This window comes from Catharus ustulatus, chromosome 26 (genome assembly GCF_009819885.2).
Source record: "Catharus ustulatus isolate bCatUst1 chromosome 26, bCatUst1.pri.v2, whole genome shotgun sequence".
NCBI lineage: Eukaryota > Metazoa > Chordata > Aves > Passeriformes > Turdidae > Catharus > Catharus ustulatus.
Genome location: NC_046246.1, coordinates 6,481,147 through 6,508,698, shown reverse-complemented (window position 1 = coordinate 6,508,698; position 27,552 = coordinate 6,481,147). Strand labels below are relative to the sequence as shown.

Sequence of the window (27,552 nt, the reverse complement as noted above, 5' to 3'; positions counted from 1 at the left end):
CTCATCCCTCACCTCATCCCTCACCTCATCCCTCAGCTGAGGCCTTAGCTCATCCCTCACCTCAGGCCTCAGCTCATCCCTCAGCTCATCCCCTCATCCCTCACCTGGGCTCCTCTCGCCCTCGAATCCCGGCTTCTGTCAATGCAGACAGTAAATGCTGACCTGGGCCAGCTCTGGAGCCTTGGCCCTGCTGCACATTCAGAGCTGTGACTGGGTTTAGAAACAAAATCACGGCCGTGCCCTGAGTTGTTCCACTGGATGTGTGTGCTGTGAGCTGATCCCTGCCTTTCCAGCTCAGGGATGCTGTGGAGCACGAGGTATCTCAAGCAGAACATCAGCATTCAGTGCCACGTCCCAAAAATAAGCAGCACTTAGCACAGTGAGTGCAGAGCTGAACGCTGAAAACCTCAACCACACCAAGATTTTCCACCCAAAGCACATCCAGGGTTCATTACTGGAGCAAAGAAAGGGATATCTGGAATTATTTGTGGTCATTGTGGTTAGAGATGTTCCAGGTCCAAAATTCCTCCTCTTGGGAATAAACCGGCACAAGGGAATAAGAAATAACATCAAACAACAGCAGTGCTCCAAAGTTCTTTTTAAATAAAACAGGGAAATGAAATGCAGGAGTGACTGCTGATTTCCTGCTGGGAATGCTGCATTAATGTTGGATTTGCCTTTATCTTACACATCCCATTCCAAATGAAAGCTGCTGTTGTGTTCCCATGTTTCCTGCATCTCCATATTCAGTGTTGCTATCTTTGGCTGTTCCTTTTAGGTCTCAAGACTTCCTCCAGTCCTTATAAACACCACAGGAAAGTGCTCTCAAGCTGAGAAATAAAAAAACATTAACTCTCAATCAAAGGGATTTCAGTATAACCAACGAGTAACAAAAATGTTTGAATTTTATGAGGTTGTTTGTTGTTTTGGGGATTTTTTTGCCACTGATAATGATCCAAGACAAGAATAGCAACCAAGTTTAGATCAAGATCATTAAACTAACTCTGTAATCACAACTGGTGACAGAACGAGAAATGGTAATGCAATATTGGTGGTTTAAGCCTGGAAATTATTTCAGATAAATCACCTCATTTGTGCCACTTTGCTGTCTCTCACCCAACAAATCTGACCCTGTTTTTACCAAGTTTTTGAGCCCTCCAGGGCACACTTGTTGCATTTCTTCAGTGGAGTAATCTTTGTTCAGGGACACCAGCACCTCTCTGTTCGCCTTTTGCAGCCCTACCCGCTGCTCCCTGGTTTTCAGGAATTCCTCCTTCCTTCCCACCAGCAGAGGGAAGCAGACGGATGCCTTAAAGCCCAATCTGCTCCCAGCCCGGCTCCTTTTCAAGCCCAGCCAACACTCGCAGCTGCCAAGGCCCTCCTGGCCTTTCTGGATGCACCTTGGCAGCTGCTTCCTCAGCTGGGGGAAGGAGGATGCCCTTCCACTGTCTGGGGACGGCGTGGTAACCCCAGAAGTGCCAAAATTACGTACATGAAGGATTTCTGAGACTCGGTACCGGGTATGTAAAGTAGGAAAATCAAGGCAGTGTTTGGCATCTTCTCCCCTTTCTTCTCCTGCCTTTGGCATCTTCTCTTTCTTCTCCTTCCTTTGATGTCTTGCTCCTTGCTTGTCTCTCCCATCTCGGTGATAGCAGGAGTGCATTATCTCAGGGTTGAATAACAGCAATCAAGGACGTAAAGGACAGGAAAAAAAAAAAAAAAAAAGATGAGGGGAAAATGATCAAGGTGGAGAAGTTGCTTAAAGACTTTGTGTAGGCGCCATCAGTCTGCCTGGTCAGCTTCCAGCAGTGCCAGCTGACCTGGTGCTGAGCTGTGACTAAAGCAGAGCAGGCAGAGTCTGCAGGGAGCTTCACAAAGCACTCCCTTCCCTTTGAGAGCTTCCTGCTTGAAGGGCAGAGTGGGCAGGAGGCCAGACCACAAACTACACAAGGGCTTGGCTGCCTCTCTCCTAGGATAAAGCCTAGAGAAGAGTTCCTGCAGCAGGTCAGGAGGGGAAGCACTGCAGCCACCAACACCAGACTTTTTTGGGGGGCTGCTGACTTGGTTTCCCCCAGCTGAAGGACTTGGCTGTGTCCCCTCAGCCTTTCTGGAGCACTTCCCAGGATGGGAAGTGACCCACTTGTAATTCAGGCAGTGGAAAGAGCTCGTTTGCCTCTCAGTGCCTGACCTGGAACACCCAGCAGGTGACTTGACCCACTTGTGTCACTCTGCCAGCACCCAGGCCACCAGGGCTGCGAGCTGCTGGATTTCCCTGGCAGCACAGTGCCCCTTCCATCACCCAAACACAATTCCAGGGACTCTGACAGCACTCTGAGGCAGGAGCTGACTCTCCAAGGGTGTGGAGGTGCCTGATGTCCTGTTACCCCCAGCAGTGACAGTGGATGTGCCAAACCCAGAGCTGGATGCACAGAAGGGCTCCAGAGCCTTTCCCTGGCACGTGCTGCCCTGGAAGGAGTCAGGGATTGCATCCAGCCCTCCCAGGCTGGGCACAGCAGCCAAGCCTGGCAGCACCAGGCCAGAAGGAGCTTGCAGATGCAGTTTTTTATCAGCTGCTCTGGAAACCTGCTGCAATTTTAATAATCAGCCCCAGCAGAATTGGGCAGGTCCTGCTTCCCTCAGCACAACCACAGAGCAGGGGCTGGACAGCCTCAAGCACATGGAGATGGACCCATGGCCAGGGCAGTGCAGGCTCAGTTCTGGTCCTGCTTCTGCCTGTGGGTAAGGAACAGCTGGCTCAGGATCCCTGTTCCCTGCAGGTGAACCCTCACACCACATCTTCAGAAATCTGCTGTAACTTTGGAGCAGCCCAAGTCAGAGCAGCTCTGCTGAAATTCATAGAGTTGCATCACACAATTCAAATTTTGGTCTGTCCTGAAGCGTTTTCCTACAAAGGAAAATAAAAAAGATGATTTGTGCTCAGCTGCTTGGTAACTCAGGGGGCATTTTTACACCAGAATCCACCAGAATTGTGAGTGCACACAAGAACTGGGGACTGATTCCTTGGGGTCTGGTTTCTCCCAGTTTTCTGGGGGTGGCCCATATTTAGGGTTTGTTATTTTTAGCACCATAGTAGCACCTTTCCACTTGTCTGTGCATGCAGCCAGGACCAGCTCAGCTGAGAGATGAAAAGGAGCAGGAGGAGTTCCCTGTGATCTCACTGTAAATCAGCAGCTCCTGCACTGCCTGCTCACTCCCTGCCACTCTTCCCTTCAGCATTTTGTAAGGCCAGGCAGAGCAGGAGCCTCCATTCCCTTCCCAGCCATTCCTGCTTGTTCCTTGAGAGGTTTGAGTCATTCCAGGGCTGCTGCTGCTGTGGCCAAGCACAGGTTCCATCTGGATGGGGTTTTCAATCAGCCCTTGGCTCATCCATTCCCCTCTTTGAGCCACATCTTCCCTGCTCCTTCTTGCTCCTGCCAAACACAGTTAAATCCCTTCATCCTGGTGTCTGGATGAGTGGAATTCTGCCCCAGCTGCCTCCTTCTTCCATCCCAGACCTTGCTCTCTTCTCTTTGCCATTCAGGAGGGGCATCACATCACTGCCACAATCCAACTCTCAATCACCAGAACACCAGAGTATTTTCCATTGGTAACTGGCAGACAAGACAATTAATGAATTTCACACAATGTTCCTAAAGATCAGGAACTTCACCTCTTCCCATGCCACACACTGCAATGATTTCCCATTTGTGTTACTACAAAGCTGTTTCTTTTCTCTTCTGTCGTCCCAGACCTCCCAGTTCCCGCTGGGATTGGCAGAAGTGGGGCAGGAAGGGCTCTGAAAAGCTGGAGGGATCACGTACAGCACAGGCAGGGCTGCATTTATTTGGCTCTATAAATAGAATCCTGCCCAGTCCTCTTTTTGAAAAGCCCAGGAAAAGAGAGGCAGCAAAGGTGTGGTACTGCAAATAAAGCATTCTGCCCACATGCTGCTTTAATTAGGCCCAGCTCAGAAGTTACAGGTGAGATTTTAGATGTGCTCTGGCTCCCAGTCTATACAAATTGCTGAGAAATTTGATCTTCCTCATCCCCAGAATCACTCAGCTTCCCATGCAACAGGAGGCTTGCATTAAAGGATTAAAATTTGGAAACTCTGAAGACACCTACCTTGATTCACAGTTAAAATTAAAGCATGAAATCCGTGATTTGAAAAGCAACACAGGAAATCCAATAATCCCAGCACTGGTGGTGCTGGAATGGTGGGCTTGCTTCTGGCCACCCTAACTCTAAAAAAGGACTGGCAGGTGACACCTGGGGACACTGCTGGGCTCAGGGTCACACCTGGGGACACTGCTGGGCTCAGGGTCACACCTGGGGACACTGCTGGGACATTGCTGGCTCAGGGTCACACCTGGGGACACTGCTGGGCTCAGGGGGTGCAGGGTCACACCTGGGGACATTGCTGGGCTCAGGGTCACACCTGGGGACACTGCTGGGACACTGCTGGGCTCAGGGTCACACCTGGGGACACTGCTGGGACACTGCTGGGCTCAGGGTCACACCTGGGGACACTGCTGGGCTCAGGGGGTGCAGGGTCACACCTGGGGACACTGCTGGGCTCAGGTCTCTGCCAGGGTCACACCTGGGGACACTGCTGGCTCTGGGTCACACCTGGGGACACTGCTGGGCTCAGGGTCACACCTGGTGGCACTGCTGGGCTCAGGATCACACCTGGGGACACTGCTGGCTCAGGGTCACACCTGGGGACACTGCTGGCTCAGGGTCACACCTGGTGGCACTGCTGGGCTCAGGGAGTGCAGTCATACCTGGGGACACTGCTGGCTCAGGGTCACACCTGGGGACACTGCTGGGTTCAGGGTCACACCTGGTGGCACTGCTGGCTCAGGGTCACACCTGGTGGCACTGCTGGGCTCAGGGGGTGCAGGGTCACACCTGGGGACACTGCTGGGCTTAGGGTCACACCTGGGGACACTGCTGGGCTCAGGGGGTGCAGGGTCACACCTGGGGACACTGCTGGGTTCAGGGTCACACCTGGTGGCACTGCTGGCTCAGGGGGTGCAGGGTCACACCTGGGGACACTGCTGAGGAGCTGTGCCAGTTCCTCCAGCTCACCTCCTGCCTTCAGGTTGAGTTCCTCAAGTCCTGCTGATTCACCCTTGTGCAAGTCCCTGAGCTGTTGTGTGCCTGCTGCCCAGCCCTGAGGTGCCCAGGGCCTCATCCACAGCAATCCAGGCACTTTGGAGATGTGGCAGCTGTTAACAGTGTCATTACCCATTATCTGATGGTTTATAATAACATACACACACCTCCTGGGCTGCTCTGTCCCTTTGCTGGTGCCTTGCTGTAGCTCTGATTGCTTTGGGGATTGATTTGTTATTTCTAGAGAGAGTTTTGGAGTTTTTTCCCCAGTTTTGAGCCACTCCCCAGTGAGCTGTCCCTCCTGGAGCAGCCCCATCCCTGTGCTGAGGCAAACTCCAGAACATGTGATGACTTTGCAGAGCTGCTTAACACGAAGACACAATTTAATCAGCTTAATAAGCTGCCACTCATCAGCTGAGACACCTTAAGTGGCTGCATGCACCCTCCTGAAGCAATTCCTGCTTTTACACTCACTGATGGTATTTACACATCAGCAAAGCAGATTTCCCTCCCACTTTGGGTGTGCAAACAGAGCACTCCTGGGGCTCAGTCCTGCTCACTGGCAGCCCCTGCACTGGGGCTCTGAACTCTGCTGCAGTGACTCAGGCTCAGCACCTGCCCCAGCATGTCCTGGCTGCACTAAATTGGTTTGCAGGCCATCATTATTTTCTCTATCACGGTATAATGGCTCCGCATCGTATTAATTTTAACATTGTAAGAATTTGCTTCTGGGAACGGCCTTCTTGAATTAATCACTGACTCATGATTTACTGGGGGAGATAATATCTAACCTACAAGAGGCAGAACAGGAAACTATCTATTTAAAAGATGGCAGTGGCTGATAATTTATGACTAGAGACAAAGAGATATCTCAGGAGAAGGAGGTGGACAGATCCTGCAGTGTCGTGGTCACTGCTCTCACTCAGCAAAAAGGAACTTTTGTGTAGTCACTGCAGGATCTGGGTTTGAGTGACAGAATAAAACTGAGGGGAAAATAAAGGAGTGAGAAACAAGGAAAAAGTGTCCAAGCAGACCTCAAAGCCATCCTCAGCTCTGGGACCAAACCCTGTGTTACAACAGTTCAACATCCCAGCATTTCACCAGCTTGCCATAGGAAACAAGGGGGAAAAAATCAGGAAAAAAAGCATCATTCTTTTTGTTTAAATCTGTAATACAGGGGTGTCTTACCCCTCTCCTCTCCAGCCAGAGCTGGACACTCCCACATCACTGAGGCCTGGCCATCAGATTTTACTCTGTCCCAGTCCAGCAGGAAATTCAATCTGAGCAGTCAGCAATGAAAGCTTTAAACCCCAGAGGAGCTGCAGGAGGTAAAGCTTCATCCTGGCACTCTGGAGGATTTTATCCCCATTCCACTGAGATTTAGGGTAACTCACATAACCCTTGGCACCACAGGTTCCTGACTGCAAGGACAGCAATTCCCACTGGGAATTCTGGGGTCCTGAAAAAAGAGGTGATGGAGGCTTGTGGACACACACACAGACATTTCCTGCCAGAGTGTCCTGGGCAGTCTCAGAGAGCCCTTCCCAGATTTTGGTGTCAGTGCTGCTGGCTCTGAAACCACTCACAGGGAGACAGCAGGGTTTGAAGTGTGGCTTTGCCTTTGTTGCTCACCACCCACAGGTAAAGGCAATTCAAAGGCATCCCAAGCCCTTTTTCCTTCTGAAACTCAGCATTTCTGCAAGCAAAGCAACACCACTTTTGCCCTGGCAGTGTTTGTGGCCCAAACCACATGAGGATTTAATTTGGAAAAATTTGGGAAATGGTTTTCTCCACCTCCCTGGGCCTGGAGCTGGGAGGGAGGATGGTGCTGCTGGCCTTGGCTCTGCTCCCCATGGAGCACCTTCACACACAAATCCAAATCTTCAAATGTCACAGGACACTTCCATGGGCTCTGGGAAGGCCCCTTTGAACCTCTGCTGGGAGAACCATCCAGAAACCACCCATGGATTTGGGAGTAGCTGTAAGGAATCACCAGAACACCCCACAACGCTGGAAATGCCAGAGGCTGCAGGAGAACCACACTGGTGCATAATGTACCAAGCCCCAAAAGATCTCCTGGCCCTTTGCCTGCTGAGGGTGAGACCTGGGGTGAGCAGAGTTTATCTGACACAAACAGGGAGCTCTCCTGTTTGATCCCCTGCAATTGCTAATGGTGCTTTTGTTCCAGTGCTCAGGACTGAGTTCAGTGTGGCCTTATCAGTGTCCCTGGAAATCAGCTCTGCCCAGCACTTTTCCAGTCCCACCAGTTCCTTTCCTTTCCCACATTCCCTGCTGGGTGCACTCTCCTTCCTCAGTGCCTGGGCTGCTGTTTACATCCCTTTCCTGTTTGTCTTGTAGGTCATCCCAGCATGGATTCCCTCACAGAAAATAACATCCCACCTAACAAAGAGCAACGAATTTACTCCAGAGTCTGAACCCTCAGTCACACAAACCTACCAGGGAAGCAAAGAAATCTTCTTCCAGGTGAGTGCAGCCTGGAAGACACCCCACTGCCATGGGATAACCAAAAATCCATCCCAGGAGGGGGAGCCAGAGTGTCCTGGTCCAAAGGGGGTGGCTGTTGTCCCCAGGAAGTGGCAGTGCCTGGAGGGGCAGTGTGGGTTGGGAACAGCCTGGAGCAGTGCATCAGGGCCCTTTATCAGCTCATCTCCCAGACGTTTACAAACAGTAATTAAACCCTGCACCACCCTGGGATGTGGGGGCCACTTCTTATCCCCATGCATGGAGCAAGAAGCCAGAGCACACCTGACCTGGAAACAGATTCCTCACATCCCAAACAGAGCTTTAGGCTGGGCTGGGTTTGTGCCTGAGCTCTCTCCAGAGGAACACAAAAACCCAAATCTGGGGAGCCCTGGGCAGGAATGGTGAGGGACACTCATGTCTGCACAGCATCCCAAGGCTGTGGGTAAAACCTGCCCATTTCCCCAAGGAGAGCAGGGGAGAAGTTTGGAAAAGTGCTGCCTGGAGCCAGAACTGCCATTCCCAGGCACACCATTTCAGAGGGATGAAAAGGAGAAACTCCCTCCTCCCAGGCCCTGCTATCCCTTGGGATCCTCATGGGAAGGCAAATAAATCCATCAGCAGATTGTTCAGAAACATTTATTGTCACCACGCAGTGACGTCTCCTGGCCTGAGATTAAGATCATCAATAAATTCCTGACTGTGGAAAAGAATGAGCCCATGAGAAAGCCCAGGGCTCTCCTTACCCAACAGGGAGATCTTTACTACATCTCTCAGCAGCTGGGTCTTGTATCAGGGGTTTGGGGGAAAGGAAGCAATGCCAGGAGGGATTTGATAAGGACAGAGGGCTGGAGGAAAGGGCAAATTAAACATGAGGAGGGAAGATGCCCAGCCTGTGATATCAGAAAATACACAAACATCCACACCCAGCTGCTGGGCTGAGAGCCTGCTCCCTGTGCTGTGCCAGGAGGGGCTCCCAGCTGGGTCCTTGGCATCACTGCCCTGTTCCAGCAGTGCAGAGGGGAGCAGCCAGCTCTCTGCAAGGCTGAGAAAGGCAAACCCAGGTCTTTTCCAACAAACATCACAGCCTGTCCATTCCCAAAGCTCTTCACTTCCCAAAGATTTTGGCTTACAAGGATTAAGCATCACCCTGAGGGCCACACAGCAGCTCTGGAGTCCTCACTGCCAGCTCCTTCTCCAGCTTGGCTGGCTCATATTTTACAATATTATTTCTAAAGGTAAGGTTGAAAAAATAAAAGCATGTTTGCAGTGTAAAAGCCATTAAAGCATCACTGACTGTCAGGGGTTTGGGCAAACAGGTTCTGTGAGTTCTGTGTGTGTGTGTAAAACTCACATCACTCTGACTGTTGGTACAACACATTCCAGCTGCAGGATCCCTCTCTGATGGGAAGAGGGGAGCACTCAGAGCAGCAGCAGAACCCCCAGCACCCCTCTGCTCTGCCTTCACCAGAGCCTTCCTCACCTAAAGCTGAGTGAAAGAGAAGAAACACATCAGGGAATGCCTGAAGGGACCCAGCTCGGAGAGGAACGGGTTAAGCACAGCCCCTGGGTGACAGGGACAGGCCAGCCAAGCAGTGGCAGCTGCAGAGCTGGGAGCTCACCCTGAACCAGCACTGAGACAGACACAACCATTCTGATGTGGTTCTTCTGCCCGGGTTCTGAGCTCAGCCCGGGCTGGAGGCACAGCTAACATGATTGTTCCAGTTAATCACACTCGTTTCTTGCCCTGTTTATTCCTTCCAAGATCCCCAGGTCGTTCTGGGAGGTTTTGAAGGGCAGGGAGAGCAGACAGGAGCAGCTCCTGCTGTGATTCCCAGCGTCTGAGCTCACCCAGCTGCAGATTTTGTCCCAGCCACTGACACTGAGGGGACACCCTGGTGACATTGGTCTGTCCTGAGCCCCTGTGGCAGCACAAAGGGGGAAATGGAATTTTCTGGAGGCACATGCAGCTCCCGGCTCAGCTGGGGTCTCCTGCCAGCAAATCCTGCCTCACTCAGAGGAGCACAGCCAGGCTCACAATGCCTACAAACTGACCAAAGAGGAAGGGGATGCAAAGAAATACTTGCTGCAGGTTGTGGAGAAATCCCCCTTTCATTTCCATCAGTCTTTTATACAACCCTGCAGTGCCAGCCCTGTGCATGAGCACTCAGAGCTGCTCTGGGCTGTGTCCCAAAGAGCAGAGGTAAAACCCCAGCTCAGCCAGGGGCTGACACAGAGCAGCAGCTTTACCAAGGGCTTTACTCAGCAGTTCGTGCCTGGGCTGCCTCAGAGCTGGGGCTCAGCAGTGCCAGGACTCCCCCTCAGAAGTGCTGCCAAGACAACTCTCAGCTCATGAGGTAAATCCCAAATCTGAGCACCCTGAGCTCTGATTCTGCAGCCACTTCCCAGCTGAGTCTGGGGGATTCTGGTGCCCAACTCACCCAAAATTTAATTCTATAAATCCAAAGCACTACCTGGGGAAATAGGTGAGATCTGGGGGAACCCTGAGCAGGTTTATTAAAGCTTTGCACCCTTAGATACAGGCAGGGTTTGAGCTCCCCGAGTTTAATCCTCTCCTCCCATGGCCAGCACAGCAGGGCTGTGTGGGTGTCCTAACAAAACACAGGATGCTGTTTTTCCCTCACAGCACCCCACACACCGAGCTCCCAGCTGCCTGCCCGATGATGCAAGGAGTGAATAAGCACGAATAAAGACACAGAAACTGGGTGTTGTTTGCAGAAGTGAGGAGCAGAGCCCTCCACCCAGCGCTGGGGATACCAGAGCTCTTGCACAACTCAGCTCTCAGCCTGCTGCTCCTTTTTCTGCATCTCTGCCTCTGTGGGCTCTTTTGCCCCAGGAGCACTGGGGGAAGTTTCCCTTTCTCCCCAGCTGGGGGAGGAAGCAGCTCCCAGCCTGTAGCACCAGAATTGGGATGCCAGGGTGGGATTCCTGCCTCAGGATTTCCCTCAGCTAATTACTGCTGCTGGCTTCTAAGAATTGGAAGATGATCGTTAACTACAATTGGTTTGAAAGCTTCCAGTTTTGTAGATGTTGAGTAATTAAAACAACCGATGAGCTGCTCTTTGTTTTCATCTGAGGCTGGGGAGTCACCCTGGAGGGGTCAGTCCTGTCCAGGGTGGCAATAAGGGACAAGGGCAGGGGACAGATCCTGCTGGCACAGGGACAGCCACGGTGCCACCCCCAGCTCCCAGAACATTTCTGAGCCCGGAGCAGGGTCCTGGCAGCTCCCGAGGGAGCCCTTTGCAAAACACTCGCTGCTTTCACACGACCTTTGGTGCGCTCGGGGTGAAAATCGCCTTCATCGCTCCTATCTCAATCTTCAAAAGGAGCGGGTGGGCTCCGGGCAGGGAGTCAGGAATGCTCTCGCATATTTGGGAGCTCCGCTTTACGCAACTCGCCTTGGCTGGAAGGGATGAGCGATACTGAGCCAGTCAGCAAAACACCCACCTGGGCGGGCAGGGCTGGGGAGCCTGACCCGGGGCTTCCTGCACGGACCGGGACCGGGACCGAACTCGAACCCCGCACCGGGACCGGGACCGAACCCCGCACCGGGACCGAACCCCGCACCGGGACCGAGAGCGGGACCGAACCCCGCACCGGGACCGGGACCCAGCCCCGGCAGCTTCCTGCACGGACCGGGACCGAACCCCGCACCGGGACCGGGACCCAGCCCCGACGGCTTCCTGTACGGACCGGGACCGAGCCCCACACCGGGACCGAACCCCCACCGGGACCGGGACCGGGACCCAGCCCCGGCAGCTTCCTGCACCCAGCGGGGACCGGGACCGGGACCGAACCCCACACCGGGACCGGGACCGAACCCCGCACCGGGACCGAGAGCGGGACCGGGACCGAACCCCCACCGGGACCGGGACCCAGCCCCACACCGGGACCGGGACCGAACCCCCACCGGGACCGAACCCCGCACTGCCCGGACCGGGACCGGACCCCCACTGGGACCGGGACCGGGACCGAGACCTGGACCGGGACCGGAACCGAGAGCGGGACCCAGCCCCGGCAGCTTCCTGCACCCAGCAGGGACCGGGACCGGGACCGAACCCCACTCTGGGACCGGGACCGAACCCCCCACCGGGACCGGGACCCAGCCCCGGCAGCTTCCTGCACCCAGCGGGACCGGGACCGAACCCCCATCGGGACCGGGACCGAGAGCGGGACCCACACTGGGACCGGGACCGAACCCCACACCGGGACCGGGACCCAGCCCCGCACGGCCCGGACCGGGACCGGCACCGAGAGCGGGATCCAGCCCCAGCAGCGCTTCCTGCACGGAGCAGGGACCGGGACCGGGACCGAACCCCACACCGGACCCGGACCCAGCCCCGCACTGCCCGGTCCTGCCCGCACACAGCGCCCGGTTCTGCCTCCATCCCACCGCAGTCATTCCCACACAGCACGCTCGTGGAGCTCACCCTGTAAAAGCCAGGATGGGTTTGTGGGAATTGAACCCCACAAAACCCAGCAAAATTAATCTTTATTCTGCTGAGAACGCTCAGTTACAAATGAGGTGGCTTTGCTGTTGTAAATCAGGAGCAGAGCTGCTGCAGTCATGAGTGATGCTGGAGGAACTGAGGCTCAGATGGGTAAATGTTTATCTGGCAGGAATTAACCCCAAAATCAGACTCGTGGAGTAACTCACTGAGGGCTGAGAGGCCCCCAAACCCCCAGCTCTGTGTGCACACAACAGCCCAGGGCTGCCAGGACAGCACAGCCCTGCCAGGGCTCCCCCAGGACAGGACAGCACAGGGGGACACCTCTGTCCCTGCCTGAGCTTCTGCTTGTCCCCAGAGCTGGATCAGCCTGGCTGGGACAGGGGACCTGCAGCTGGTGGCACCGAGCACTGGGGGATTCCTGGTGGGACTGGTTTTAACTGGAGCTGGAGTTCTGCTCTAGGAGGACTCGCAGAATCAACACTGAATCAGAGCCATCCTGCTGAAGAAGGAGTTTGTGATCTGGAGAGATCCCAAAGGCTGATAAACCTTCAGCTTATCTGCACCTCATCTTAGAGGCCATCCTCAAACAACACTGAAGTAATCCAAAACTCACCAAGCTGACACATTCCAACATTTCCAAATCCTCTTCCCAGGGCTCTTTCCTCCCCACTCACAGGCCTCAGGTGCATCTTTAACATGGCCAGGAAAAGCAGAGGATGAAGAGGGAGGAGGAAAGGCCCTGCTTTTCATTGGTCAGATGATAAATTAGAAAATACAGAGCTCCCCTTGGCATTTGATGACCTAAATGGGAAGCAGCTTCAGGCAGTTTTAGCACAGGCTGGAAGGAGATTGAATGTTCCATGTGGGACACAGGAGGAGGGGCATGGCTGGCCTGGGAGCAGAATTCAAAATTCAAATTTCCTTTTTCACTTGCTTGAAATGTCCCCAGATCTTTGTGACAAAACCTTTCCACCACAGGCTGTGCCTGGAATTGCTCAGGGACCCCCCCAAGCAATTCTGCAGGGGTGACACAGCTGGGGACACAGCTGGGGACAGCTGGACATGGTGGCTGCAGAGGGGACAGACCTTGGCCACAACCATCCTCAAGTCCTGGGGTCACCTCCCTGCCCAGACCCCAGAGCTGGTTCATTTTCAGTCCTTGAGCCTTTATTTCTACAGAATATCCAAAACAACACAGTTACAAAATGATTCACGGAGAAATGTGAAGCAGCCTGTGTTTGAAATGCTCTGTGTCACCATACTGAGTCCAGTATAAAACAATGCATATTTATACACGTATAAAATACAAAAGGAACAACACAGAAATGTATAAACAAGAGTTGTGGAGGCCTCTGTGGTATTTACAGTCAGAGGGTGCTCAGCAGGCAGTGTCCATCCAGCAGGAGCTGGGAGAGTCTCTGTGCCAGAGGGGAGCTCAGAGCTGGGCTCAGCCCTGCTGGGAAAGCTCTGCTGGGTCTGGAGAGGCCAGGCCTGGGTGGCATCAGTCACTGCCAGGGCCACCAGGCCTGGGTGGCATCAGTCACTGCCAGGGCCACCAGGCCTGGGTGGCATCAGTCACTGCCAGGGCCACCAGGCCTGGGTGGCATCAGTCACTGCCAGGGCCACCAGCCCTGCTCTGTCCCAGGCCAGGCAGTGGCACTGTGTGTGCCCAGACCCGGCTCCAGAAGGGAATAAAATAGAATAAAAAATAATATTAATAATAATAATAATAATAATAATAAATTCAACAGAGCCAAGTTCCACGTTCACAGGATGATCTCACAGCAGTCTGTGGCCCGGCCCCAGGGCCAAGGGGGGTTCAAGTCAAGGCAACAAGAGGGGCATGGGCTGAGTTCTGTGGGGTCCCACGTGCCAGCTCAGAGAGAAGTCCCAGGAAGTGCTGCCTGCAGCTCTTTAGAGCTCCTTGAGGATGATCTGGAACTTGTTCTCTGCCTCTACCATGTCCAGCAGAAAGGCCATGTGGTTGCTGTAGTGCTGGATGATGTTGTTGTCCATGTTCACCAGGATCCTGCAGAGAAGAAGAAAGGCTGGTTCAGATGCAGCACATTGAAAGCAGTCCCCAGTCTGAGGGGCTCAACCACTGTTAATTAAACTATTAATTAATTAATTAAAGCCATGGCACAACACAGAGGAAGATCCAGCACAGAACAATCACCAACCCTGGAACTGTCATGGCACAGTCAGGAATTCAGGGGATGCTGGAACTCCTCAGGGTCTGGCACTGCCCAGGGTCTGCCCTGTGAGTCTGAACCTCCCCAGCTCATCCCTGCCCCAGCCCAAGCCCTGCTCAGCTCTGGCTCCAGCAGGAGCCCCACACAGACCCTGGGCTACCCAAAAGCTTCAGAGCAGAGCTGATCCCTTCAGCTCCAGCTGTGTCAGAGCAGGAGCTGAGGAGTCACCTGTGCCTCCTGTGCCCTGCTCCCATCTGATCTCCAAACCACAAACCATCCCAGGGATGTGGATCAGGAATCTGAGCCTGGGTTGTTTCTCCAGACCAAGATCCAGAATTGCTCATTATGGGCTGAAGGGCCATGGCTGGGGCAGTCCTGCCCTGCTGCTCAGTCCCACTGAGCCCCACTGCCTCTCACCACATGCACATCTGCCCCTCAAGCTGTAATTACTGGGAGAAGATTGTTTAGGGTGGAGCAATAGGATAAAATGATTGAAAATTAAATCTGGGGGAGCAGGAAGCTGGGCCTGACCCTGCCAGCAGCCAGTGCAGATCTCTCCCATCTCCCCACAGCTCTGAGCTGCTCTGGGTCACGTCCAGCCTTCATTAAAGCAGGTGTCAAAATTATTTATTTAATCTAATTTCCAGGTGTGGCCTTTCCTTTTCATGAGATATCTCTCTGCTCCTCCTGCCTGGTTTCCCTCCCTGTCATCACCCAACAACACTCAGTGCTTATCAGATGGAGGCAGAACAAAACCAAAGCCAAACTCAGTGAGGTGGCCTCTCCCCTGGAGCCACCAGTGCTGCTCCTTTCCTTTGGGGAGAAAATCCCCATTTCTGGGGCTAACAGAGGAGCAGCAGCAACAGGTGAAGAACTCACAAACTGAGGTGCTCACTGTGGCCCATCCCTCATCCTGAGCCAGGGACATTCCAGCATTTTTTGGAGAAGCAAACACTGATCCCTGCCTGATAAGTTCTCTGTAACCTCAGGCTTTCAGACTGAGACACAAAGGATCACCATTAAACTCCCCAAACAATTCCACCTTCACCCAACTTCCCTTCCTTGGGAGACTTTACCCTCCAAACAAATATAACACAAACAAGCATTATCCCAAATCTTTAAAGCCCAGAAAGATCTGACTTTTATATGCTCCAAATAGCAGAGGCTGACTTGGCTCTGCCTTTTATTATCTTGTTAAAATGCTCGTGGAGCCAATGGCAGGGGCTGCAGAGGACAGGTTGGAGGCACAGCATAAAAGCAGATGGGAGATTAGCTTACCCTCTTTTGCACTTTTTGTAGACTTTATAAATGCTTTCTTCAGGAAGCCCATATTTTTCTGAAATCTGTGAGAGAAAACATGGCAAATCTTTGTGCTTGTAAAAGTGAAATTCCCATGGTAAAAATCAAAGAGAACACCGAGCTGGGTGTTCAGCACCAAAGGATTCCCCTCAGTTTTACTCTGAGAACAAAACCATGACCTGAACATTCTCCTGGGTAAATTCAGTTTTGGTCTGAGGCTGGCAGGAGTTTTGTGGCTTTTTGCCAAGTGTTTTTCATGAAGGTTTTTAACTCTGTGATGAGGGATGGGGGAGGGAGAAGATGGCAGAGAATCCTCTGTGCTGGCATTTTTCAAACACCCTCTTTTTAAAAGTTTATAAAACCAACAGAGTAGCCATAAAGCCACCCCAAATCTGGGAGCTTTATTGTTTGTTTCCTTCCCAGCAGTCTCCAGAGAGGGCTGGGTTATCAGAGATGCTGCTGATAACCAGGACAGAAAAATGTCCTTGTGCTCCTCAAACACAGCCAGGGAATTCCAGCCAGGGTTTCACATCACACATCCCCAGCCTGGAGAATGGAAAAGGTGCTTGGCAGTGGAAAATATGAACGTGCTGTCACAAGAGGAGACTTCCATGAGGATGTGGATGGGGCAGGAGGGGTGATCCTCCCTGTGCAGCACAGCACAGCCACGCCAGGAGCTCCTGGGCGAGCTCAGCTCCTGCTCCCCTCCCATTTCCATGCCCAAGGCAGAGCAGGCACCAGAGATGCTGTTCACCAACCCCACTCCCTCTTATCTGCAGTTTCTCCATTCCCAGGGGGTTGGGGACACTCACAGCTGTCCTGAGGCCCTGCAGGTCCGGGGTCTTCAACATGAGAGCATCAAACACCTCCTCAGCCTCCCTGCGCACGTAGAGCAGCACTGCAAGAGAGCAGGGCAGCGTGCTCAGGGCCATTCCCAGTGCTCCCAGTGCTCCCAGTGCCCCCAGAATTCAGGACCCCAGGGTTACCTCTCTGGGGATCTTCGTCCTTGCTGTGCTTTGGAGGGATGGGGTCGAAGTCGTCGGTGAAGGAGGCGCCGCTGCGCTTCAGGGGCAGCCTGGGCAGGGACACAACACTCAGCAGGGCACAGCAGTAAAAACAAACAACCCCCAGCTCCCCAACTTCTGACTGATCAACCATCCAGCAATGAGCTATGGGTTTGTAATCACAGCAGCAGGGTTGTGACTTCCTGCCTCAAGCACACGGGCAGCTCAGGGTTTGGGGTCACCAAAATCCTTCTGCACCCTCCTGGCACTGCTTCCCCACAGAGTCCCCACACACAGGGCCCAGGCTGGGGGAGATTCTGCTTTTCAAGTGTGATTCCACTTCATTTATTTATTTATTTTTCCAGCCTCTGGGTATTTGAACCCTTCAGTGACAGTTGTTTTATTTTCCCTTTCCAACATTATCCCCATGAGAACAGCAGGACAATCAGGGAGCAGCTCGTGTTGGGCTGACTCTGACAGGGACAGAAATGTTTCTGCAGCCCTGAGTCCCTTCCAGAACAAGATTTAACTGAGATTCTGACTCTCAGGGCATCAGGGAGGGACTGAGCTGTGTTATCCTGCCCTGTTAACACTGAGCTGTGTTACCCTGCCCTGGGCTATCCAACATTCCCAAAAGAGCAGCTGATGGGTGGGAATACACCCTGCTGCATCCTCACCTGTTTGCAGAGTTGGGAACAGCAGGAGGGAGCACCTGGAATGAAAGGAAATGGATCTGTGAGTTTGCACAGCACCACTGTGTGCTGGAGAGGGGGAGAGGCAAGCTGGGCACACTCTAAACATCATTTCTCTCCTCCTGACCCATCAGTTTTTCCACACAATTAAACCCACACATCTGTTTCTTAGATTAAATGGAATTGGATATAAAGGACTTGCCCAGATTCCCTTTTTGACAAACTCAAAGAATGCTGAAGGACACTGGACAGAGCATGTGGGGGGATGTCCCACCCACACAGGGACGAGATGCTCACATTTTGCTATAATTTATTTTCCACTGCTCTTTTTGCCAGCACTTCAGTGCTCTGGGGAGCTGCAGGTGTGTGAAGCAGAGGAAGATCAGGCTGGAAACACCTGGTGAGGTTTTCTCAGCCAGCTCTGCTGCACTCAGGATGAGGAATTCACCTCAATCCCTCTAAGAGCTCTGGGGAGCTTTGGGATTTCAGTGCTGTGGGGGGATGCCCAGGCAGGGAAGGATGAGGAGGGGGTGCCAGGAGGGAGGAACTCACCGAGCCACACCTCTGGGGGGTGGGGAAGTGCACGTTGGGGATGAAGAGCACCGGCTGCGTCTCCAGGTCGCTCTCGGGCCGCAGGAAGGTGATCTCGTTCCCTCTGAAGCCAGAGAGCAAACAGCCTTTCAGACCTACGGATGGAGAGTCCAGATCATCTCAGCTCCCTCGGTTCTGGGCACGGCAGCCCTGGCCAAGGCTCCCAGCAGAAAGGACAGGGTCCCAGGACAGGACAGGAGCCTGCAGGACAGGACAGGACAGCAGAGGACAGGAGCCTGCAGCACAGGACAGGAGGCTGCAGGAAAGGACAGGACAGGAGCCTGCAGCCCTGGCCAAAGCTCCCTGCAGAAACAGGACAGGAGGCTGCAGGAAAGGACAGGAGGCTGCAGCTGGACAGGAGGCTGCAGGAAAGGACAGGAGGCTGCAGGAAAGGACAGGAGGCTGCAGGAAAGGACAGGACAGGAGCCTGCAGCCCTGGCCAAAGCTCCCTGCAGAAACAGGACAGGAGCCTGCAGAAGGGCTGGACAGGACAGGAGCCTGCAGCAGGACAGGAGAGGAGCCTGCAGGGCTGGACAGGACAGGACAGGAGCCTGCAGGAAAGGACAGGAGAGGAGCCTGCAGCAGGACAGGAGAGGAGCCTGCAGGGCTGGACAGGACAGGACAGGAGCCTGCAGGAAAGGACAGGACAGGAGCCTGCAGCACAGGATAGGACAGGAGCCTGCAGCAGGACAGGACAGGAGAGAAGCCTGCAGGGCTGGACAGGAAAGGACAGGACAGGAGCCTGCAGGACAGGAGAGGACAGGACAGGAGCCTGCAGGACAGGAGAAGACAGGACAGGAGCCTGCAGCACAGCACAGGAACCTGCAGCAGCACAGGACAGCACAGGAGCCTGCAGCAGGACAAGACAGGACAGGAGCCTGCAGCACAGCACAGGAAGCTGCAGCAGGACAGGAGGCTGCAGCACCTGCAGGGCAGCCCAGGGGAGCCAGAGCCATCCCCAGAGCTTGGGGTGCTCATGGAGGGGCTGGGGAGGAGCCCAGCAAAGGCCTGGCTGCCCAAGGGTGCTGGGGAGCAGCAGATCCATGGCAGGGAGCAGGCAGGGATTCCAGCACAGGGCAGGGACCACGGGCACTGACCGTTGTTGTTGTTGTCCAGGCATTTCCCTTTCCTTCTGAATTGTTTCCTTTCATCATCCCTCATCTTCCTCTCTGCTCCCTGTGGGAAGATCCAGCAGAGCTCAGGGCTTTGACATTTCCAACTGGCAACAGAGGGTTCCTCTGGGGGTGACACATTAAAGTGAAGGCAGCCCTCACTGAGGAATGGTCACCTCAGGGACCCTCCACAGCCCAAGCCAAGACTCTCTGACACTCAGAAATTAGGAAAACAAAAATAAAATTTGCTTTACAAGAATAGCTGTGAGAAATTTTTCCATGGGGAAGAACCTCCAAGGAAACTCATCTTTGATATTTAACAACTGATCAAAACTAGAGTCAAAAGTGGAGTTTGTTGTGAGGCACAGTCACAGCTCTGGGCTGTTCCAGGCTCTCACCATCTCTGGTTTTACTCTCAGGGCTCTGACCAGCAGGGTTTGTGCAGTGTGGGAAGGAGGGCAGTACCTTGTCACAGAAGATCTTGATCTGGCACACAGCCCTGTGCACCAGCTGGCTGCTGCCACTGCCGCAGTCGTAGGTGTCGATCTGCAGGTTCAGGGGGACTCCCTTCACCCCCTTCTGGGAGGAGAAGTCTGTGCTCAGGCAGTTCACCCCAATAAACACCTGCAGGCAGGGACAGGGGCTGTTGGTGCTGGAAACCTCCACTTCAGCCCTGCCAGGGCCACCTGAGCCTCTCCCCCCACAGCAATTGCAGCTCTGTAACTCGGCCTCTCCACCCCCAAAATCCTGCCTGGGGATGCTCCTGCTGATATTTCTGATCTTTCCTTTGAAAGGGACCCTCAGACAGCAAAGCCCTGCAGGGAGGGAGGAGGGCAAGGCTGCAGCCTCAGGAATTGCACAGCACTGCTGCTTAAATAAATATTCATCCCACACTGGGCTCTTTTATCAGCAGGAGGGAGTTGACTCCAGTGGGAGCTCTGGAAAAGCTGAGCACAGCTCTAACCCAAACTGTATCTCCAAAGTGGTCATTGGTGTGACCTTGGAATTGCCCTGGACCCTGGGGACAGATCTGCAGCTGGAGAAGCTCCCAGAGCTCCCTCAGCTGAGAGCTCAGCCCTGAAACCTGATGTCAGCTCCAGCCAGTTCCCAGGAACCAAAACCTCTTCACTGGGGGTGAAGTTTAATGGGAAGGAGAGGAGTAACAGGTGCCATGGCCAACCCAAACACCCAAATCCCCAAATCCCTGCCCCTCCTGCCTCACTCCCAGCCCTTGCAGCTCTCTCAAGTCTCACCTCTGCCTGCCCCAGGCCAGTGCATGAGCAGAGTTTCTGCTAAGAGTTAAACCCAGTTTTGCTGAGGTGCCCCCAGGGCTTGCCACATACCTGACATATTTCCATTTCTGACAGCTCTGCCTTGAAGACATTTGTTAACCTCTTGGGTTGTAAAAGACCCAGGTTGCCTTTGGGCTTATTGAGATCCCAAAGCCAGGCAGGGTTTTCCCAAGCTTCAGAGACTCGGGGTATTTATGCTTTTCTTTTTTTTTTTTTAGTTACTTCATCTGTTTTTCAATCCCCACCAGAATCAAAGTGTTAATGACAGACTGAGGAGATGCAGGAGACAGCAGAGCTGCACATCACACACCTTGCTGTGATAAACTTTGCTGGTTTTAAGGTGAAAAGGGATCTTGTGACCTGCCTTGCACAGGATCCAGGGTCAGCCCTGTCTGCTAAGGGGGCTCTTTGTTCCCTGCCTGGGGGTTATTTAAACAGGCTGCAGCTCCCTGTGAGCACAGCCCTGAATTGCTGCAAAACCCTTCCTTCAGAGTTATCCATCAGCACTAAGAAAACATCCCTGAGCCAGTCTGGGTGTACCCAGAGTGTTTATTAGCTCATGGCAGGGTTAGACACACACTGAGCGACGGTGTCCTCCTGCCTTGGCCTTGGCTTTGGGACTCCCTGTGTCCCTCAGAGCAGGGGGCAGTGCTGGGCTGGCAGGGGGAGCTGCAGGACCATCCCCAGCTCCCCTCCCTGGCACTTTGTACCTTGGCTTCCTCGTGGATGTTCCACACGAAGGACAGGGCGTTGTAAGCCAGCTCCTCGATGTTCTGCACCGTGTTGAAGTTCTCCTTGCAGTCAGCTGGAAGGCAGGGGAGGAGCAGTTCATACTGGGGCTGAAAGTGTGACATTCCCAGCCCCAGGGGAGGCAGGAGCCCCCCAGAACCCCCCAGAACCCCCTAGAACCCCCCAGGAGCCCCCAGCCCCTCGTACCCACGTCGATGACTCTCTGCTTGGCCGTGGGCTGCCGCGAGTGCCAGTGCTTCCAGAACTTCAGCTGCTCTGTGGGGATCTTCTCATTGTCAAACACAATCATCACCACGCTCTGCAACGCAGCCAGCACAGCCCAGCTCAGCACAGAGCAGGAGCAGAGCCCTCCTGGCCCCTCCATCCTGCCCTGCCCTGGATTTATGCTGGGCAGGGATTTGGGCTCAGCCATTTGGCACATTCATCTCAGGGGCTGCTGCCAGCCCTGGCAGGAGCAGGATGGGGACCCTGGCCCAGAGCTCTTCCAGCACTGTCCCTTTGTGCATCCCTGAGCTCCTGTGACAGGTTCCAGCTGCCACAGAGGCTCTGCAGTGCAGCAGGATTATCCTGTGGGGCTGGATCCATCCCACTCACCCCTTCAAGCCACCAAAGCCAGCACTGCTCATGTTCACTCTGCTCCCAGAGCAGTGGAGCTGCTGCATGTCCCATCCCAGAGCTGTCAGCAGAGCTGTCAGCCTGTCTCTGCCTCTTACCTTCACTTTATTTGAGGACAAGTGCAAACATTTGCTGTCTCCAGCTGTCCGCAGTGTGATGGGGTAGAACTGTCCTTTGTTGAGGTAGGCCATGGGAGAGTCCCCAGATTTGATGTGAATGGCTTTGGGTGACCCCAGAGTGTATTCAAAGTCACTTGGATGGAACAAAGAGAGAAGGATGAATAAGCACATGCTGCTGTTTCACTGCAAAAGCAAAACAGAGCCCCAGGAGCCTCCACCCCACGAGTTACAGGCTCCAGTTTCTGCTCCATTCCCCACCTCACACACCCTGACACAGCACAGCACATTCTGATCCTCCCCAACACCCTGGGGAGCAGCACTGCTCCAGCAGCCTCATTTTACCCCTTGGTTTTGGCTCACAAACCCCTGGAAGTGACTGCAGCCAGTATTCCTGTGGGGATGGCAACAGAGCCACACACAGAAATGGGAACCTGTGCTGAGACTTTTACAACACCCTAAACTCAGGTTCCTGTCTCCAAATCCATACCCACAACTGGCTGAGCCAGGAAAACTCTCCCTCAATGAGGGCAGGACCTGCAGGACACCAACTCCTGCTTGGTTCTGCAGGGCTGGGCTCAGGATCCCAGCTCGTGGGACTCTCAGTGTGGTGGGCACCAACTTCATCTCTACAGAGAAGCTTTGTAGTGGCACTGCTGGCAGGGAAAGCTGAAAGAAGAGCCTGAATTCAGAAGCTCTCAGGCCTCCACCAGAGCTGTGAGCACTGAAACCATGAGGCCACAGCTGGTTTCTGCTGTGAGGAATCCGTGCAAGCCACCACCTGCACCGAGCCTTCACTCAGACCCTTCAAGTGCCCTGTTTAGTCACCAACCCATCTTCTTCCTGCTCCACCTCCTGTGATGCCATCTCTGAAGATGGGCTTGGCAGCTCCTCTTATCTAGAGCCAGAGAGCTTCAGTGCACAAATAAACAGTGAGCTGGGAGCCTGTGGCTCGGGAGACGCCGCTGTCTGTGTGAACATCCCCACGTCTGACAGCTGAGTCACCCCGTCAGCTGACTCAGGAGGCAAATAAAAAGTGGGAGGTGAAATAATGTTACCTGCTGGGAGGTTTGATTTGGTATCTGGAGCAGCAAAGCTCTGCCTGGTAGAGGGGTGGAAAGGAGGAAGGAATCCCTCTCATGTTTTAGGAATGAGAGGCAGTGGCACCCTCTGAAATCAAGGCTGACTAACAGTGCTAAGTGAGAACCTAAACCTTGGATTAGGGGAGGCTGATGATCACCCTCATGCTCTGCCTGCCTCCTTTTCCCTGTCATTTACCCCGTGGGAAGATGGAGCAGCCACCTGGATTCCCGTGTGTCCCTGGGAAGGGGCTGTCACCCTGGGAGTGGCAGCAGCTGGGGCTGGGCTGACCCCAGGCTGGTGCAGAACAATCCCAGCTTTGGCTCTGAGAACACCGGGGGGACACAAAGGGTCTGAGCAAAACCCAGATCTGCAATCAGCACAGGGGGACAGCAAAGGGACACAGCCCTTCCCCAGGACACAGCCAGGAGCTCCTGGAGCCAAAGCTGGCTGCTGTTACCCTGGCTGCTGTTACCCTGGCTGCTGTTACCTCTTCACCCCGTCCGTGGGGAAACTCTCGGGGCAGGGCGGCTCTGCCTGGGGTTTGAGGATCTCGCTGAAGAGCAGCGTCTGCACAGAGGAAACACAAACCAGGAGGAGAATCTCTCATTGCTTTATCCATCCACCTTCTCCCAGCCATCACCAGACAAAACACAGACCCTCATCACCTCCAAAATCAACATAAACCCTCCAGGAGTGCAACAGGAACAGAACCAAGCTCCCAGAGCCCCCACACACCCCCAAATCCACATCCCCAAACCCCAAATCCACACCCCCAGCCCTGTCCTGACCTCCTGGGGGTCCTCCTTGAAGGTGCTGTCTGGCTGCCAGCGCTGCTGAGCCGGGGCCATGGGCAGCCCCTCGAACAGGGAGCTCAGGGAGCTGCTGTCATACACGTCCCCTGGGGCCACCAGGAAATTGTCTGGGGTGGTTTCCAGCTTGCTGGTGCCTGGAGGGAGCAGGGCTGCCTTGTGAGGGGCAGGGACACCCTCGAGGCTCAGGCCATTCTTCTTGGGGAGCTCGCAGAAGTCCTGGCTCATGGAGACGTTTTCTGAGAGCAGCTTCATGAGATGGGCTGAGCCATCGAAGGGGGGGATCTCAGGCTCCAAATCCATCCCATGGCAGTGCCTGCTGGAGAGAGGGGCTGCTCAGAGGGTGCCAGAGGTGCTCAGCAGATCAGGGATGATCACAGGGAGTCAGGGAATTTGGTCTGGATGCTCCTTTATTGAGGCTGTCACACACCCAGAGCAGCTGGGCTGATAAGAAAGGAAACTGCTCTGTGTGCTGTCCATCAGAAGTGTTTTCATGGTTCATTGATGCTCAAAGTTAATTTTTTTATACCCTTTTTTAAAGGAAAAATAATTATTGTACAAATTCACAAGCTCCAGCAATTTAGGAAGCAAAAACCAAAACCAGCTGAACTCATTTTGCTTCTGAAGGAGAGAAGCATCACTTGAGGTTTATTCTGTCAAGAGGTTAAAAACTGACAGTGCCAAAGTACACGGCACCCAGGAAGGGGAACTGAACTCATGGTGGCAAATGAGCCATTAATTTAATAGTTAATTATCTGAAAACCTCAAAGGACAAATGGGAGTCACTGGAAGAGAGTGGAACAGAAACTCTCATCAGCCCAGGGAATGAAGGAGGATTTGGTCATCATTTGGTGCTCAATCCTTCTGCCCTTTGCAGTGGTCCCAAAATAGGAAATAAAGGCAATTTCTTCAGCTGTGCAGATCACACAAGCCCTGTGAACACAGCCAGACACAAGCTCAGTGTGTAAATGGGTGTAGCTCCATTTATTCCTGCTTGGGACCTGGCCTAAAGAATTTTAATGTGTGTCTCAGGGTTAATGAGCTGCACTGTTGCTAGTAATAACACCGTGCTTTGATGTCTATTTTCTGCAAGCTCAGAGCCCCATCCTGCATTTCAGCAGCTGCAGGAGAGTGAGGCAGCTCCAGAGAGCAGGAACTGAACCAACCTCTTGGCCAGGTCATTGCGTCCCATCATCCCAGCTGGGAGAATCCTCTTCTCCTTGGGCACCTAGGACAGGGTGCAAAGAGCTCATTAATGCTGGATTTTATAAATGGAGAGCAGAGCAGGATTAGTCCTGGCTGTGAGTGAGTGAAACCTCCCTGATAAACCCCTGGGTTTTATCCCCTGGGTTCCCAAACAACTTTGGGCAGCCACAGCAGCTCGTGCTGAGCAGGACCTGGGAGTGGGAGCATCATTCCTATTGATTCCAGTCAGGGATAAATCACATCCACATTTCTCAGAGCTTGGGAGAATAAAACTGGTGGGGCCTGCAAACACTGCTGCTCCTTAGGGGTGAAAATCCACACTCAGGCACCTGGGTTCAGCTTTTCCACAGTGCTGGTTTGTGCCCAGGTCACCACTGGGGAGACTGGGGCACTGTGGGGTGTTGGATAAACAGCTGGGGGGGCTCAGCAGAGGGGGGAGCTCAGCAGAGGGGGGGTGCATGTTTCACATGTGTTCTACACCTCTTTTAGCCCTCTTTTCCCCCAGGTTTACCCTGATTTTTACCCCAATTTTACCCTGATTTCCCCCCAGTTTTCCCCGTTTTCCCCTGATTTTCCCCCAGTTTTACCCCAATTTTCCCCCAGTTTTACCCTGATTTTACCCCAATTTTACCCTGTTTTTCCCCCTCTTTTCCCCCAGTTTTACCCCAATTTTCCCCCAGTTTTACCCCAATTTGTCCCCAGTTTTACTCTGATTTCCCCCCAATTTTACCCCAATTTTTCCTCAGTTTTACCCCAATTTTTCCCCAGTTTTACCCTGATTTTCCCCAGTTTTCCCCCAGTTTTACCCTGATTTTCCCCCAGTTTTACCCCAATTTTTCCCCAGTTTTACCCCAGTTTTACCCTGATTTCCCCCCAATTTTACTCCAATTTTTCCTCAGTTTTACCCCAATTTTTCCCCAGTTTTACCCTGATTTTCCCCCAGTTTCACCCCAATTTTTCCCCAGTTTTACCCTGATTTTCCCCCAGTTTTCCCCATTTTCCCCCAATTTTCCCCTAGTTTCACCCCACTTTTACCCTGATTTTCCCCCAGTTTCACCCCAATTTTTCCCCAGTTTTCCCCTGATTTTCCCCCAGTTTTACCCCATTTTACCCCTCTTTTCTCCCATTTTCCCCCAGTTTTACCCCCAGTTTCCCCCCTCTTTTCCCCTGATTTTCCCCCTCTTTTCCCCCAGTTTTACCCTGATTTTCCCCCAGTTTTACCCCGATTTTCCCCCGGTTTTACCCCAATTTTCCCCCAGTTTTCCCTCAGTTTTAGCTCAGTCTTACCTTGATTTTCCCCCAGTTTTCCCCCTATTTTCCCCCAATTTTCCCCCAATTTTTCCTCAGTTTTACCCCAATTTTCCCCCAGTTTTACCCCAGTTTCCCCTCAGTTTTCCCCAAGTTTTCCCCATTTTCCCCCAATTTTCCCCCAGTTTCACCCCACTTTTACCCTGATTTTCCCCCAGTCTCACCCCAATTTTTCCCCAGTTTTCCCCTGATTTTCCCCCAGTTTTACCCCAATTTTTCCCCAGTTTTACCCCATTTTTTCCCCAATTTTACCCTGATTTTCCCCCAGTTTTCCCCCTCTTTTCCCCAAGTTTTCCCCCAGTTTTACCCCAGTTTTACTCTGATTTTCCCCCAATTTTTCCCCACTTTCCCCCCAGTCCCCACCCACCATGTAGTAGTCGTAGAGCAGGCTCAGCGCGGCCACGCTGTCGTCGTCCCCGTTCACCCTCATCATGGCCTTGGTGGCTGCAGTCAGGGGGTTCTCCAGGTAACTTTTCCAGGCCTCATCCTCGCTGCTGTAGGGGAATTTCTGGAAGTTCATGGTGTCATTCTTCATCAGGCGCACGGATCTGAAACTGAGGAGCAGTGAGGGAGGAGCAGGAACATTTCCCACAAATTTCCATGCACAGGGAAAGGATTCCCAAAGGCTGGAGGGATCCAGGATCTCCCTCCTGAGCTCTCAGAGCTTTGGAATCATCACCCCTGCTGCTGCTGGGCACAAAATCAGGCAGAGCCTCTCCAGGGCTGCTCCTCTCCTGCTCCTCCTGCATCCCCATCCTGGGGTGCTGCCCACTAAAAAAGGATCTGGGAACAATTTTCCCCTGGATGTGAAACTCCAGACACAGCCACTCAGTGCCCAGATGAAACCAAACCTCATTGTTTTCCTTTGCTGCTGTTCATGGGTTTTAAATTTTTTTTTTCCCCAATTTTTTGTAGATGGTTTTGCTCAGAGGGAAGCAGACAGGCAGATCACAACCCCCTCCCTTCCACCAAAAAATTCCTGACCGAGGTGAGGCTCGTGGGGCTACGTGAGAAGCAACACACCAAAATAATGCCCTGCCTGTGCTCACTTCTGGCACTTTCTCCAGGCCTCTCCATCTTATGTGAATAAACTGTCAGACACTTAATTACCCAACCATTGGTCACCTTTCCTTTTCCTCCAGCAGTGCCTCCAGCATTCCCTGAGTTTGGAATCACAGAATTGTTTAGGTTGGAAAAGACCCCAAAAATCATCGAGTCCAACCTTTGACCAAATGCCACCACAGTGGAGCTCCTGTCACACCTCCCTGTCACCTGTCCCCAGCACAGCTCACACCAATCTATGTGGACAAAAATTCCTATTTCCTCAAAATGGAAATGCCCAGGAAGGGCAAGACTGGGTTTTATTAACAGAAATGTTTAAAAAACTTCTTTAAATCTCCAAAGGAGGTAAA

At 53.3% G+C, this 27,552-nt stretch overlaps 1 protein-coding gene across 1 annotated transcript; it reads right to left on the bottom strand.

Annotated features, from left to right (window-relative positions):
• Window positions 1–13,823: 13,823 nt before the first annotated feature.
• On the bottom strand, window positions 13,824–26,588 carry GRHL3 (grainyhead like transcription factor 3). Its single transcript, XM_033080544.1, has 15 exons — window positions 26,508–26,588; window positions 24,793–24,854; window positions 23,606–23,942; window positions 23,305–23,384; window positions 21,717–21,870; window positions 21,190–21,301; window positions 20,964–21,058; window positions 19,427–19,585; window positions 18,947–19,025; window positions 17,811–17,944; window positions 17,244–17,278; window positions 16,549–16,637; window positions 16,375–16,460; window positions 15,542–15,606; window positions 13,824–14,100 (listed from the first exon to the last, which is right to left on the bottom strand). Exons 1-15 carry the CDS (start codon window positions 26,571–26,573, stop codon window positions 13,986–13,988), a joined length of 1,668 nt encoding a protein of 555 aa, XP_032936435.1. The 5' UTR covers window positions 26,574–26,588; the 3' UTR covers window positions 13,824–13,985.
• Between the last annotated feature and the right edge of the window lie 964 nt (window positions 26,589–27,552).